Genomic DNA, 16473 nt, shown 5'->3' with positions numbered 1-16473 from the left:
TCACAGGCATGGTGTCACCATGACTCAGCCATAACAACATAAGGAGTTCCCAATGCAGCTGAGCCCAAGTATGGAGTGTGTTGTCTATGTCTATAACCTCAAAGTGTCATCATGACATCAAGCAAATCAGTCAGGTCCATATGTGGGCACAAAAGGGGACATTCCCATATATGGGCATTATAATGATGACATCAGGGATCTCCATATATGGGCACAAAAGAGGACATTCCCATTATGGACACAAAAGGGGAAAGCAGTGGTGGAAAGTAACTAGGTACTTTGTACTGTACTGTACTGTACTGTACTGTACTGTACTGTACTGTACTGTACTGTACTGTACTGTACTGTACTGTAATACAATTTTGAGGTATTTGTACTTTACTTGAGTGTTTCCAATTTCCAGTACTTTTACTCCTCTACACTGCAGAGGCAAATATTGTACTTTTCTCCACTACATCTAACGGTAGTTACTTTTTAGACCTATATACATTTCGGCTATTTTCAAAATATATCTACCTAGGGTCCTGGTCTGAAGGCTGTGGCCAGAATTGGGTCCATTTCGAACGCAGAGGTGTTGGGTCCCTCCAGCTTGGCGCGCTCGTCTGCAGGGACATGATCCTTGAACTCCTCCATCTTGGCCTCGACGTCGTGGGCGACGCCCTCGGCCATGTTGACCGCCTCTGTGCGCTCCTTCTTCGTCCTGTAGGCCCTGGCGTGCCTCTCGGAACTCCGGATCATGTTCTCGATGTCGTCCTTGCTGAGACCTCCAGAGGACTGGATGAGGATCTGCTGCTCACGGCCGGTGCCCTGGTCCCTGGCCGAGACATGGACGATGCCGCTGGCATCGATGTCTAAGGTGATTGCGATCTGAGGCACGCCGCGCGGGGCGGGGGGGATCCCCACCAGGGTGAACTGACCCAACAGCTTGTTGTCTGCCGCCATCTCTCGCTCTCCCTGGAACACCTTGATGTCCACCTGGGACTGTCCGTCCGCGGCCGTGGAGAATATCTGGCTGTGCTTGGTGGGAATGGTGGTGTTCCTGTTGATGAGTCTGGTGAAGATCCCGCCATTGGTCGCGATGCCCAGCGACAGCGGCGCTAAGTCGAGTAGCAGAACATCTGTGACATTGCCGGCCAGGATGCCGCCCTGAATGGCCGCCCCCGAAGCGACTGCCTCGTCTGGGTTGACCGACTTGCTGGGAGCACGGCCAAACAGCTCCTGGACCATCTGAATAGAATAGAATACACTACACGGTTAGAATGAACAAATATTCGATAAGAATTTCATTAATTTATAATTCTTTAGAAACAAGTTGTGACACCCTGCATGTCCCCTGACCAGAGGAGAGACAGAGCGCAGAGCTGAGAGCCCCCTCGGAGACCCATGAAGAAATGTTTATTTATTTAATTTCAATAAATAAGCATAAACAAACTATTTCACATGAACGATGTTGGTATAGCTTTTTGTTTTTACAAATAGAAGACACATTATTTTGAGGTCAATTAAATTCTTCATTTTGCTGGTCTGTTTGATGTGAGTGCGAGAGGCGAACTCAGAGCAGAGCTTGGCATTAAATGTTTCAATCAATCTGTGATATGCGCTATGTCATGCCTGTCTAATGGCATACTCTATAGCCCTACTGCCACAGTGCCCCCCAAACCTGGCCTAACCTGCCTTCGTCAGGTATACTGAAACAGCGCATCAAAGTGCTGGCATATTGTTTTGGAACATGTTTTTGACTAAACAAAATCGATAGCCCAAAAACAATGCATGTGGAGCCCATGGAGCCCATTACATTGAAAACCTATTTACATCACTGAATAAGGTTACTAATGATGTTTGTCTCGTTATGACACAACAAGGATTATTTATCAGCTTTACTACACAATGACTGAATGCCAATACACTACTTGCCTGTAATCAACTTGCGCATATTCAAGACCACCTGTATATTGTTCAAAATATAGTGCAGGTTGATGTCGGTCTGCAGCGAAGAGGACAGCTCACACTTGGACTTCTCAGCGGCCTCTCGGACCCTCTGCAGGGCCATGGCGTCTTTGGTCAGATCCACGCCGCACTGTCTCTTGAATTCCTTGACAATGTGTGGGTGTGGCCTTTCCTGCAGTCCTGGCTCTTCGGAAATGAACAAGTTTAGAAACTTTCCACAACAGAAAGTGTAATTAAGAATGAAGCTGCACTACTACATTTAGGCTTACCTCCCCTAGCCTTGTTCATTTTTGCCAAGGCAGGGTTCTGTGCACTGGCAGGTGTACTTATTTCGATGTCACTACTTTCTTGTGACATGTAGTCCCGTGCTTTATTAAGAGAAGTAAAAACATGTCACCCCTGAATCCTCCAGTTGAAATGTCTCAACCCTTCAGTGTCAATAGTGCAATGTGACAAAAATCTTACTTTCATTGTATATTCCTGCCTCATTTGGTGTGTCTGTAAAGACAATGGAATCACATTAGAATATCCATGAAATCGGAAATAAATAGGCCTACATTATCCCAAATTCCTCCATACTAAAAGTTAAAGGCTAAAGGTTACCATCTTGATGTACCACTGAGGAGTCATCCATCTCCTCGTCAGCACTGCAGGCAGAACTCTCCACCACTTCAAAATATAAGGAAGAGAGGACCAGCTTAAAAATCACTTATCTTGTAAATGTTTTCTCACAATGAATGTAATCAGATTACCACATTGACAAGATTTACCTTGTTTCTTTTTTTTTACTGCCTTTCTCACAGGCCTCTTGGGTGCTGTAAAGACATTAATGTGTAACATCATTAGATTAGATTAGTCCAATTACAATGATGCAATTCAGCAATTTACACACAACTTTTGTAAATAGTTTTATGAAAATGTAATCAGATTCAAACTGCCAGTTTAACTTTGTTTTTCTTCAGAGCTGCAGCCTTCCTCCCTCACCCAGGCTTAGATGCAACTGGTGTTTCTGTAAAGACAATTTGTGCCACAACAAACAGGAATCATGATTACAACGTAAATTTAAAGTTAGAAAGAAATATATATACTTAGGCTACTCTATATTGCTGTTCTGATTAGAGAGCAAGGGTATTGTCTTATACTTCTTTTTGTTGTTTTACGGCAGTTGGCAACCAGATTATGGTGCATTACTGCCATCTAGTGATCCATCTCTTGGATCAACTGTATGAATCACACACACACACCACTCACACTCCCTTAACTAAACTATATCCTGTCAAACACTCCTGTTTCCCTTAAGAATTTTAACATGTCTTCTTTCCCCCATTCTTAAAAGACCCTCTAATGTTAATTCCTGCACCCCTATGTCCCTCATCTGAGACCTCATCGCCTCCCTCTCTGGCTCATACCCTCCACAATTCAAAAGAACATGTTCAACGGTGTCCTGTTCCTGACACTCCTCACATAACCCAGACTGATGTTTCCCTATTAATGCCAATGTTTTATTTAGTTCACTGTGCCCTAACCTTAATCTAGTTAATACTACTTCTTCTCTTCTCTGTCCACTACCCACTCTTTTAACTTTGACACTCTTTTGAGCATTATATAAATGTCTCCCTTTCACCTCACTATCCCACTGTTCCTGCCACATTAGATTAACTTTCTCCCAAATTATATACTTAACTTCTGCCTTGCTAATGCTAACATTCATTTCTACCACCCCTTTCTCTAAAGCCTTCTTAGCCAACTTATCTGCTTTCTCATTCCCGATCACCCCTACATGCGCTGGAACCCATAGAAATTTGATCTGACTACCCTTTTGCACCAACTTAGTAGTTACCTGGAGAACTTCATATAATGAACCTTGACGGCAACTTGAATAGGATGATCTCAGACTTGCTAGGACTGCTGCAGAATCAAATTACAACCATAGCCAATCTTGCTGTTTCCACCCATTTTAGTGCCACCAGCACCCCCAACATTTCCACTGTGTACACCCCTAGCCTATCAGTTGTCCTTGTATTGATTCCTATTCCCTTTGATGGCACTGCCACGCCAAACCCCGTCACTCCTGTCTCAGGTTGTTTAGATCCGTCTGTATATATTTGAACAAATTCACTATACTTATTCAGCAAGTGCTGGTTAAATACACCAACCAGGTCAACCTCTCCTCTCTCTTTCCTCTTTATCTCTAGCAAATGCCAATCTACATCTGGCCACACCAACCTCCATGGCGGCACCTCCGGATAGACCACTGTTGGGCATATTTTCATGTCAACCACTCCAAACTCTTTTGCTATTTTATTCCCTACCCGACCAAAATGATCCTTCTTACACTTCCCATAGTCCCAGCATTCCTGCAACACTGCTTTTGTGGGGTGAGAATCCCTATGACCTTGTAAATTAGCCCAATAGTTCAACATTAACTGATTTCGTCTCAGTTCCAAAGGAAATTCCCCCAGTTCTACCTGTAGGGCAGACACTGGTGAAGATTTAAAAGCCCCACTGCACACCCTTAATGCCTGAGCCTGAATGACATCCAACTTTTTGAGTGGTGTAAACCACTCCTACGACTGGCTTTGTTAGTTTACGTGTCTGTCTGTCTGTCTGTTCGTACCAAAAAATGAGCATGGTTGCTACGGTCACCCAGTTCACCCGGGTGTGATTTCATTATGATGTCAGATCAGAGCTGATCAGGCTATATAATACCTCACACCAGACAAACACTCCAGCCGAATCAACTTCATGGTCACAAATCATCACATCAGAAGACGACCCTACCAGAATCAGACCTGATTCCGAAACAGTTGGTGCAACATACATTAGCGCCACTAATGCGACCACAGGCGGTGGCGTAACCGTCTGGGCACCCGACTAGTAATCCAGTCGCAGTGTGCCGCGGGTTCGACTCCCGAGCCCGACACTTTACTGCATGTCTTCCCCCATCTCTCTCCCGTTTCCTGTCAGCCTACTGTCTGTCCCTTCAAAAACCAATAAAAGCCGTAAGCCGCAAAAAAATATCTTTAAAAAAGAAAAAACTAATGCGACCACAGCTCAGGCTATATAAGACCTTACACCACTCAGTTCACACGGGTGTGATTTTTTAAGAGAGAAACAGCTGCTGATCCATAGCCAAATTTTGCACACAGACTCCCTGGATGCCAACGATGAACCTCTGCCCCAGGAGATAAAAATCTACCCAAATAATAAATCATATGTGACCAAGGATATAAAAGAGGTAATAAATGAAAGGAAAACAGCCTTCATAAACAAAGATCGCCCGATCTTTGTCGCCATCTTCTTGTATGCCAGCTCAAACAGTTTAAGCGACGACTGCTGGAGGTCGCTGCCAGCCTGCTTAATAGCGTTAACATCCTCGTCCTTGTTGGCCAGGAGACCCCTGACGTTGGCGATGTCTCCCTCCAGCTTGGCGCGCTCGTCTGCGGGGACATGATCCTTGAACTCCTCCATCTTGGCCTCGACGTTGTGGGCGACGCCCTCGGCCATGTTGACTGCCTCTGTGCGCTCCTTCTTCGTCCTGTCGGCCTCGGCGTGCCTCTCGGCGCTCCGGATCATGTTCTCGATGTCGTCCTTGCTGAGACCTCCGGAGGACTGGATGACGATCTGCTGCTCGCGGCCGGTGCCCTGGTCCCTGGCCGAGACATGGACGATGCCGCTGGCATCGATGTCGAAGGTGATCGCGATCTGAGGCACGCCGCGCAGGGCGGGGGGGATCCCCACCAGGGTGAACTGGCCCAACAGCTTGTTGTCTGCCACCATCTCTCGCTCTCCCTGGAACACCTTGATGTCCACCTGGGACTGTCCGTCCGCGGCCGTGGAGAATATCTCGCTGTGCTTGGTGGGAATGGTGGTGTTCCTGTTGATGAGTCTGGTGAAGATCCCGCCATTGGTCACGATGCCCAGCGACAGCGGCGTTACGTCGAGTAGCAGAACGTCCGTGACATTGCCGGCCAGGACGCCGCCCTGGATGGCCGCCCCCGAAGCGACTGCCTCGTCTGGGTTGACCGACTTGCTGGGAGCACGGCCAAACAGCTCCTGGACCATCTGCTGGACCTTGGGCATGCGGGTCATACCTCCGACCAGCAGCACCTCTTGGATGTCTCCCTTGGACAAGTCGGCGTCCTTCATGGCCTTCTGGCACGGGGCCACGGTGCGGCGGATCAGGTCGGCCACGATGCCCTCGAGCTGGGAGCGGCTTAGCTTCATGTTGAGATGTCTGGGACCGGAGGCGTCCATGGTCAGGTAAGGCAGGTTGATGTCGGTCTGCAGCGAAGAGGACAGCTCACACTTGGCCTTCTCAGCGGCCTCTCGGACCCTCTGCAGGGCCATGGCGTCTTTGGTTAGATCCACGCCGCACTCTCTCTTGAATTCCTTGACAATGTGTTGCAAGATGTGCTGGTCAAAGTCCTCTCCTCCCAGGAAGGTGTCTCCGTTGGTGGATTTAACCTCAAACACACCCTTCTGCATTTCCAGGATGGACACGTCAAACGTACCGCCGCCCAGGTCATAAACGGCGACAATCTTGTCCATGGTCTTGTCCAGTCCATGGGCCAGAGCGGCGGCTGTTGGCTCGTTGATGACACGGAGGACGTTGAGACCGGCGATCTGACCGGCGTCCTTCGTGGCCTGTCTCTGGGAGTCGTTGAAGTAGGCCGGCACAGTGACCACCGCGTCCTTCACGCTGTGACCCAGATAGCTTTCGGCAGTCTCCTTCATCTTCCCCAGGATGAAGGCGCCGGCCTGGCTCGGGGAGTACATTTTCCCTTGAACCTCCACCCAGGCGTCGCCGTTCGATGCTCGCACAATCTTGTAGGGAACGTTCTTTAAGTCCTTCTGGATATCCGGGTCGTCGAAGTGCCTCCCTATGAGCCTCTTGGTGGCGTACAGCGTGTTAGCGGGGTTGGTCACAGCCTGCCGCTTGGCGGCCACTCCCACCAGACACTCCCCGTCGGACGTGAAGGCGACGACGGAGGGGGTGGTCCGCGCTCCTTCCGCGTTCTCCAGCACCTTGGCCTGTTTGCCCTCCATGACGGCCACGCAGGAGTTGGTGGTGCCCAGGTCGATCCCAATGACCGTGCCTTTGGGGGCCCCGGACGCATAGGTCCTCCTGGAGAGGGCTCTGAGTGCATCGTCCAGTTGGAAGCCATTCCTGTGTGGCTTCCTGATGAACGAAGACATGGTTCGTGTGCAGTTCCACAAAGGAAGAAGAGCCTTGTGGACGTTTCTAGCGATGGTCAGCATGGTGTCTGTATGAATAAAAGCAGTGAATATATGAAAGCGATATATCAGCTATATATGGGTCATCACAGGCATGGTGTCACCATGACTCAGCCATAACAACATAAGGAGTTCCCAATGCAGCTGAGCCCAAGTATGGAGTGTGTTGTCTATGTCTATAACCTCAAAGTGTCATCATGACATCAAGCAAATCAGTCAGGTCCATATTTGGGCACAAAAGGGGACATTTCCATATATGGGCATTATAATGATGACATCAGGGATCTCCATATATGGGCACAAAAGAGGACATTCCCATTATGGACACAAAAGGGGAAAGAAGTTGTGGAAAGTAACTAGGTACTTTCTGTACTGTACTGTACTGTACTGTACTGTACTGTACTGTACTGTACTGTACTGTACTGTACTGTACTGTACTGTACTGTACTTAAATACAATTTTGAGGTATTTGTACTTTACTTGAGTGTTTCCAATTCCCAGTACTTTTACTTCTACTCCACTACACTGCAGAGGAAAATATTGTACTTTTCTCCACTACATCTAACGTTACAGTTACTTTTTAGACCTATATACATTTCGGCTATTTTCAAAATATATCTACCCAGGGTCCTGGTCTGAAGGCTGTGGCCAGAATTGGGTCCATTTCGAACGCAGAGGCGTTGGGTCCCTCCAGCTTGGCGCGCTAGTCTGCGGGGACATGATCCTTGAACTCCTCCATCTTGGCCTCGACATCGTGGGCGACGCCCTCGGCCATGTTGACCGCCTCTGTGAGCTCCTTCTTCGTCCTGTCGGCCTCGGCGTGCCTCTCAGCGCTCCGGATCATGTTCTCGATGTCGTTTCGATGTCTCAATTTCATTGTATAGTAGTCGATCTCTATACTCTGTAAAATTAAGAAAGAATAACATGACACAGAGACGGTGACTGCTTAATTAAGTTAATTTAGGACCTTCTAGCAGTTAATTTCGTTTTATTAAACACATTTCTTCCATGTAGCCCATGTTTTGTAATGGCATCATCATGCTATTATGCCTGTGGATATACAGAGTGAACTTAACAATGATAAATTAATATGATATTACCTTTTATATAATCACCAGCATGAATTATGTTTGTTATTTACAGCTAGGTAGAGTAGTGGGGGCGAGATGGAAAAGGGCGACCGTGCCTGTTACGATTGCAAATATATACCAGTATATATGATTCCATATTTCACATGGAATCACATTTTGACATCTTTTTTCTTTTTTCTCAATCGGGTCATTCACAACACCTGTGCAAATGAAATGCACACGAGAAGTTTGTCAGAATGCAAGTCTTTTTGGTCAGTCATTCACTGTTTCACACTGCCAAAACTTTGTAATACATTAGATTTCACTGCATGTGTCACAAATCCAAACACTTAGACCTACTAAATAGCTGATCTACAAGCTCTATTTTCAAATATCCTATAAAACAGGTTAAAATATGGAATATACAGTACATGCAAAACAAAGAACTCTATTCATGGCACATACTGTGTGAATCTGTTATTCAACTACAGTCACCGAGCCATTGATGGGCCGATCAAGTCTGTATAGAATCCTAATTTGCAAATGATTGCTGCAAATTCCTTCATAACAACATAACAAAATAAATTGTAGGCTACACTACATACACATATCAGCCCTCTGGGCGAGCTCTCCTGCCTCGGGACTTTTCCCGACCACAAAATGAGTTAATTGTCTGATTTAAGTGATTTCTGAACTTTATTGGGACCCTTTATCACAAAGTGTGTCACTTTTTTAGTTACTCACAATGAAGAACGGCATTGTTCCAGCTCTGAGTTGCTGCGCAGACTGACCAGGGACCCTGAAAGTTAATGATGATGGACAGATATGAGACACGCCCATGGCATGAGGATATACCTGCACGGGAAACGTTTTGACCACAGAGCAGATTCGTGAGACATTCAGGCAGTATCTAGAATTGAATCGCTTATTTATTGTTAAAAACGTCTGTTAAAAAAATAAAACAAAAAACACATCATTCATATATAATATTATTTCATTTGTTGAAATTGGAGTGAGAGAATGTAGGGTTGCTTGGCTACAGGGGGTGGTCAATGTGGGGCAATATTTATTTACTTTTGTTTTCCCGCCGAGGTTCATGCTGGGCTTCATTCAGGCAGTGTTGCCATGTCTGCTTATTATAAGCAACCTTTGACTTGTTTTTTCTGCAAATTAGCCTGGGTACCATTTCATTTCGGGTATATGATCCGGTCGGGAGCGGATGATATCGTTACGCCACTCGCGCTACGAGTTGGATTACAATATGGATATACCAAACGAACTATAAGCGCGATTCATATTCATACTCCGAATAAAAGTATCTGTAGAGCCTACAATGTGACATAATTTGAGGTTCGGGGACCGTCCTTAAGTCGGCTCTTCGGTGCAGTGCTACTGAAAATTTCTGACGAGCCGAAATCATTTCGGCACTACAGCGGTATTTCCTCATTCATTCAGCCCAGCTTCGAGTTCAATTTGTCGGCCGTGAAGTCAACGAAACACTGGTAGTTTTGGAGCCAACTTCCAAATGCTTGTGGACGGGAAATGAGCTGTGCAGAGCGGGTACAGTAGATGCATCTCACTGGTCGTGTGATCTGGCTGACAGCTGTCATCAGACCAGGCGATCAAAAGCGAGGGGTGGGGTTGTAAATGCGCGCACACACACGCACGTGCGCGCGCCTGACCAATCACAGTAACCTACCAGCTCAGCAGCGCGAATATTGGTTTTTTTCTCGACTGTACTATAGGCTACAGCCTACCTATTTCAATCTGTATGTATAGTATATAATATATATAATATATAGTATATAATATATATAATATATTATCAGTATGTATACAGTATGGGCACAAAATGGACACATGCAGACAGATAGTTATAATAGAAGGCATCTTCAATTTCATGCCCCATCATTTTTTACACATCCTGCAGAGTATGTGGGGCATGGGATGGGACTGCATGACCAGCAGTCTCTCCAGCCGCGCTTTCACTGCATGGAAAAGATGATATTGGAGGGGAGGGGGGGGTTGCTGCATGAACTTCTGCGTATAACCTGCCGTTTGGGCCACTAGGTGGTCATAGACCCGCTTGACGGGGAGGCTTGGATCCGCTGCCGGCTGCCGCACCTGCTCGAGCATCTGCTCAATTGGAGCACGTGGTGGTGAGTGGCAAGTCGCCACTTGCGACACGATCAGCCTCCGCCGCGTGGTCATCATCAGCGCTGATTTTCTCGAATAAAACTATGACAAAAAATGTTGGTCGACTACCTTTTTTCACTGACAAAGACTAAACTAAACTAAAACGAGATAAAAATTAAGCCATGAATGATGAATAAAGCTATGACTAAATATAGTGTAGGCCTATTGCCCAAACAAATAAAAACTAGACTAAAATGTTAGGAAGGGACTAGTGGAGAAGAGACAATTCAACACGTTTGGTTGCGCTCGGGCCGCTGTTGCGCTCTGAAAATATCAGATCTATCGGCTATTTTCAGCATGCAAGATGCAACCAAGTGTAAAATCTTAATGACAGATCAAGGACCGCTAAAATTATTTTTTGTCGACAAAGTCAACTGTAGATTGTATAGACAAAAGTAGACTAACACTAAAACATTCCAGATTACAAATGTGACTAAAATTAAACAACATTGTATTAAAAATGACAAACTAAATCGAAATTTGCTGTCAAAATCAACACTGGTCATCATGGTCACCTGCATGGATGCCTCACCCACGACGACATCATGGCTTCAATGCTGCATCATCCGCCTTCAGTCCATCCATCCACCGGGAACCCCATCCACCGCGTTCCATTAACATGTCGGTGTTCATGCACAGTGCACACGCATAACGCCAACGTGCCAAAACTGCCATCGCCAATATATTTATTTTGTAGTTTTATTGCGGAGGTAGCGAATCAAGTTGTCCATTATGAGGGCTTTCCCTCCGCGACTGTTCGGATACCTGAAAGTATACGGCCAATCGGCCATGCTGTCTTGTCAGTGTTGGATAAGAGCACTCTGGTGGGACGCTGTTGTATAGACGTAAACTTGATTGATTGATTGATTGATTAACACCTGCTTCCAATACATTGCGCGATCACTACCTCAAACTCATTGGCCTTGGCAAATTGAATAATTTATTTGGCATATTTTATAGACGTAAACTTGATTGATTAACACCTGCTTCCAAGTTAAACCATTTGAACGTGCTGACCGTCAGAACGTACAGACTTAAATCATGCTGGATCGGATCGGATCATGGATGTAAAGGCAAATCCAGGTTTGACAAGCGTGTCCGTCCATTCCACAGCCTGGTTTATTCCGTTCAACTAACGCCAAGCCAGGCTGAGAAGGGTGGCGGTTAGAGTGTCCCCCCCCCATGCTGCTACCGATGATTAATGTTTCAATTCAAGTGGTAAAGTTCACGTGGGCATGTCCGTCCATCTTTCTGATACTGTTGTTGTCTTAGTATTCCTTTCATGCGACTTCACTCACCTCCACTAAGTAAGATTGTAAGTGCATGTGGATGGAGCTGTTGTGTTTGTATTCCACCTTTACTCCATCTATCTTGCCCTCTTTTGAAAGTGCCTGTGTTCATTTTAGGTCTTGTTTTGATTGTTCAAAGAATCAAAACTCACCTTTATCAGGCGATTGCAGAGCAGAGCTAACAACTTTATATATACAGCCATCGGACAGACCGGAGCAAATCAGTCTACTCTAACGTGCAGCCAAGCAGCCCAGTTTAAACACTCTATTTCCTGCCTGCGCCGTGAAGGGGCCTTCACAATAAAGCGTCACCCTTTACCTCCCAATGAACTACATTTTACACGGCTTATTATTGACAGGAAATGTAGTCTTAGTCGCGGTAACTTAACAGCGTGTTTGTGGGAGAGAGAGCCAGAGAGAGAGAGAGTATACACAAGGGGGCAGGCAGGCTTTCCAACGTTGAAGCTCTCCTCCCTAGTGGTAGGAGGAGGGACTACAGGCGAACCCGTGGATTCATGACCGGGAAACCCCGTGCAGCTGGGCTTTAACATTGAGCGCTCGGTTGCACTTCCGCATTTGACCACCAAAATTTGGTGGTCAAATGCGGAAGTAGACGTTCTCAGACGGTACTTCCGGCAGTCTTCCGGGTGCTTCAAAACGCCACTGAGCAACTTCCACTGACATGAATAGCTGGGGGGGCGGAGCTTCGCGCCAGTTCAGTCTCTATTATATATATACTCTGAGTATACAGTTTAATACCACGCATCGGAGCGGCCGAGGCGACTGCCTCTACTGCCTCGCCTATATCGCCTTGTCAAGCCAGGATGGTCAGGCTGAATGAATGCGTGTTATTAAAAATTGAGATAAGATCAATGATCAATTTGTATACATTTGAATAGATCACTCCGGCATGCACAGTGTTTAAATTCAAGTGACATCTCCATGACGCTCTTGTAGGCTACTTACTGTAGGCTACACGCATCCATCCATGAGTCTCCACTCCACATGGTCGAATCGTAACGAACTAAAGTTCTCTCTCTCTTGGAGTGAGTCGCTGGGCGGTTAGTGCGTGGAGACTGGAGAGGCATGGTTCAGCACCAAGGACAGCTCCTTTCAGGGTTCCACAATAGACGGCACGCGGGCCATTTGCGGCCCGCGAGGACCATCTGTCCGGCCCTCACCAACCCCTGTTAAAAATAAGAGGGGGGAGGTAATTATGTTTCTACAACAGTTGTAGGTCTTCTGCATCTCTACATCTATTCTATAAGATTAATATAAACCCCCAATTTTTTCCGGCCCGCATTATACCCATATATATTCAAAATGTGGCCCATGGGGAAAATTAATTGGGGAACCCTATAAGGGATAATTTCACTTTCAAAAAGACTTTTGGTCATTTTATAGTCTAGTTAGGCTGCCTTAGGCCTATATGCACCCCAAGCTGTTTTTAAGTTGCTTGATTCAGTATTCGGATTAACAATAGCCGATATTGACAATGTACCATGCAAGGCCGGGCTATAGTATAGTAGCCTAATACACAACAAAGTAATTATAGCAGATGAACATCATTAAGTTTACTTTCCATGTAGGATCTGTAGTATACAGTAGATAGGCCTATGGAAAAAGTGGTAAACATCAGTAGCCTACACTTATCTACGTAGGTCTACATTTGTGAAAAGAGGTAAAACAGGCATTGTTATTTACAGATGAATGCAGCTTAATGTCTATTTTTTTAACATTTTATTTTGTATTATCAGGTTTTCACATGTGACAAGTGAAAATGTGTCCCAAGAGGTGGCGTTCCCATTGAATTAGATTCTCTGCACATCTTACAGTCAAGAGTACACAACATATTGAGGAAAAAATATATAATAATAATACATGAAATGTAACAACACATTCTAGGACTATACCCAAGTGCCTGTCAGAAGGAATGACAGTTGTCAACTGCAAAACGGCTATACAGGTGCATATCTGCCCCATATGCATGTTTCCTGTCTCTCTGCCCAGACGAGGGCCAGAACCTGGTATGGACACCCCCCAACCCTCCTGACCTTTGACCTGATTTGGACCCACCTCCCTAATGTCCTGGTCCTTGGTGTCCGCCCTCCCCGCCTCCTTCCTGGTGAGCCGTCTCCCTTCATGAAGTAGGTGAGTCAATATATGAATAAATATCACTTAACCCCAAATAAAAAGGTTGCTGGAGCTTAAAACGGCTATCTCATATGGGAAGGAAAAAAATGAAAAGGATTTTTCCCTACTGATTCTGGTACATGCTTAAGAACATCTATCTATAAATGCACCAAGTCTCTGTGTGTGTGTACGTGTATACGACTGTAATCCACGTAACTCGAGAACCGTTCGCCCACCGACTTCAAATTCGACATGCGCGTTCCACACCCCCACAGGGAGTGCAGTGCTCGGTGTCGAGTCGGTCAGACCCACGGTCATACAGGCCTCTGCCCAGGCTGTGGAACTGATCACCTTATATCTCCATATATGGAGCTGGCCTGTTCATTCTGACATGTGCATAGACTCCATATTTGGGCACGCCTGACAAAGAACTCCATATAAGGGCATAAAAGGGACACAGACATAATAACTGGGTGGGGCATGTTCTGACAGCTATCCGCATAGACTCCATATTTGGGCATGCCTGACGAAGAACTCCTTATATGGTCATAAAAGGGACACAGACGTAATTACGCATAGACTCCATATTTGTGCATGCCTGACAAATAACTCAATAACTGTATCTGTCTCAGTTCTGCTTTGCTCAGAGCTCCAGATCTTTTTTTTTTTTTTTCTCTGTAGTGGTTCCTTCTCCCAAAACTCGACATAGTAACGGCCACTCCTCGTCTCTGTCAGGTTCTTGCTCGACAACGCTCAGGAGGAATGCTTCCTGATTGGGTTCACGACCCAAGAAGTTCTTCAGCATCTCATAGGGGTCCTCAGAACAACCAGGCTTCAGGATGCAGTTCCTGTAGTCCAAACCCACCTTAGGGTTCATGATTCCTTCCTGTTTGAAACGGGTGTGGAACATGTCCATGGAGAACACCTCGCCCCACATGTAGCGATAGTAGAATGCATCTAGGTACATTGAATGAAATTGTATGTAATTGTATGTTGGTATGTTGGCCGTTGTATAACCAGGGTCTCGTAGAATCTCCATTCTAAGCCTTTCATATACCTCAAGCGGGTCCACCAAACCAGTCTGGTTGTGAAAAGCCTGATCAATTTTGGCAAAGATTGTATCATATATTGCGCTGTGCACTGTGAAGCGAGACTTGATCAGTTTGTCCAACAGGTTGTCAGGAATCGGAGCTCCTGTCTTGTAGTGTTTGGATATTCTCTGTAGTGGTTCCTTCTCCCAAACCCAGTTCTCCAACATACGGGATGGAACCTCGGAAAAGTCCCGGTACCACTTAAAGTCCGAGTACCAGTCCGTGAATGGACTGAAAATTGCATAGTCAGTCTGAGCACAGAGGATATGCATAACATGACCAAACTCATGGAAGTAGTTCTTCACATCGTAATGCTGCAGAAGGTAGGGACTGGCAGTCGTGGTTCTGTGAAAGTTGGTCACGCAGGCAGCAACAGCTATCTGTCTGCTCCCGTCAGGCAGCAGACAGCCGGGCTGCAGGGGGAATACCCTTGTAGGAGTCGCTTTCTTTCCCTCTCTCTCGAACAGATCCAGGTAGAACTGTCCCACTATCTGCCCAGAGGAGCTGTCGGTGACACTGTACAGAGTGACATCAGGATGCCACACGGGGGCGTCGTGTACAAGGCTGAACGACAGGCCCAGCAGGTCCTGGCAGATGTCCAGCAGACCCTGGGTCACAACGTCCACTGGAAAATACTCCCTTAACTGTACGTAAGGGATCTCTCTGGTGGATAGGTCTGGTATTGTATTCGGCTTCAGCTTCTCCAGCAGCTCCTCCAGGAACATGGAGACCGTATTGGCAGACTTTTCCATGCTTGTCTGCAGGGCAAAGTCAGCATAGGTTTTGAAGCCCAGCAAAGCACTCTTTTGAGCACGTAGATTCACCAACCTCTCAAAGCATACTTTGTCTACGTTCATTATTCTTATCTTGTTGTTAATGCATTTTATCTCATTTTGTTTCTCTTTGGGGAGATGCAGTGCTCTTCTTCTTGCCTCCATGTTTGTCTCCATATATGTGTCTATGTATGCCTCTGTAGTAAGTCTGTGTGCATCCACCTCCACACGCTTCATCTTGTCTTGTATCTCCTTGATACTTTCCCCAAGCAGTCTCTCCATGTATCGCTTTTCCTCTGTAGTAAGACTGTCTTCATCCACCTTCATCCCCAGAGCTACTATTCTCTGATAGACGTCTTTTCTCATGTCCATGTCCTCGTCAAACTCAAGCAGCTTGTTACATGCATCTAAGCTGGCGGTCCTCACATTCTGACTGGGAGCCTCATTAAACAGGAAGATCAATATGTTCTTCTGGACAGTGTACTCTGCCTGCATGTTGGCCAGGGCCTTCAGGGTGTTGTCAAAGGTGACATTGTCCAGTTCAAGGAAACCCACTGCATCCTACACCTTCCTGGTCTTGGCAATGAACTCGTCAGTCATCTGTTGGAACTGTTTGGGGCTGAGATCCCAGCACAGGGGGTACCCTGCCTGCATGTTGGCCAGGGCCTTGTTGTTGTCAAAGGTGACATTGTCCAGTTCAAGGAAACCCACTGCATCGTACACCTTCCTGGTCTTG

General features: G+C 46.3%; 2 protein-coding genes across 2 annotated transcripts; both read right to left on the bottom strand.

The window, feature by feature from the left end:
* Positions 1–516: 516 nt before the first annotated feature.
* Positions 517–7146, bottom strand: LOC306938054 (stress-70 protein, mitochondrial-like; the record flags this gene model as incomplete). The annotated part of the gene is made up of 3 exons (XM_079522077.1): positions 517–1227; positions 1946–2131; positions 5242–7146. The coding sequence occupies 3 exons, from the start codon at positions 7144–7146 to the stop codon at positions 517–519; spliced, it is 2802 nt and encodes a 933-aa protein (XP_079378203.1).
* Positions 7147–14516: 7370 nt separating this feature from the next.
* LOC306938053 (thimet oligopeptidase-like) lies at positions 14517–16232 on the bottom strand (the record flags this gene model as incomplete). The annotated part of the gene is made up of 1 exon (XM_079522076.1): positions 14517–16232. The coding sequence occupies one exon, from the start codon at positions 16230–16232 to the stop codon at positions 14517–14519; it is 1716 nt and encodes a 571-aa protein (XP_079378202.1).
* Positions 16233–16473: the final 241 nt, after the last annotated feature.

Source organism: Electrona antarctica (assembly GCF_951216825.1).
Source record: "Electrona antarctica genome assembly, chromosome: 15".
In the NCBI taxonomy this organism is placed as follows: Eukaryota; Metazoa; Chordata; class Actinopteri; order Myctophiformes; family Myctophidae; genus Electrona; species Electrona antarctica.
Note: the sequence above shows the minus strand (reverse complement) of the source record. Positions and strands in the feature narration are given on the sequence as shown.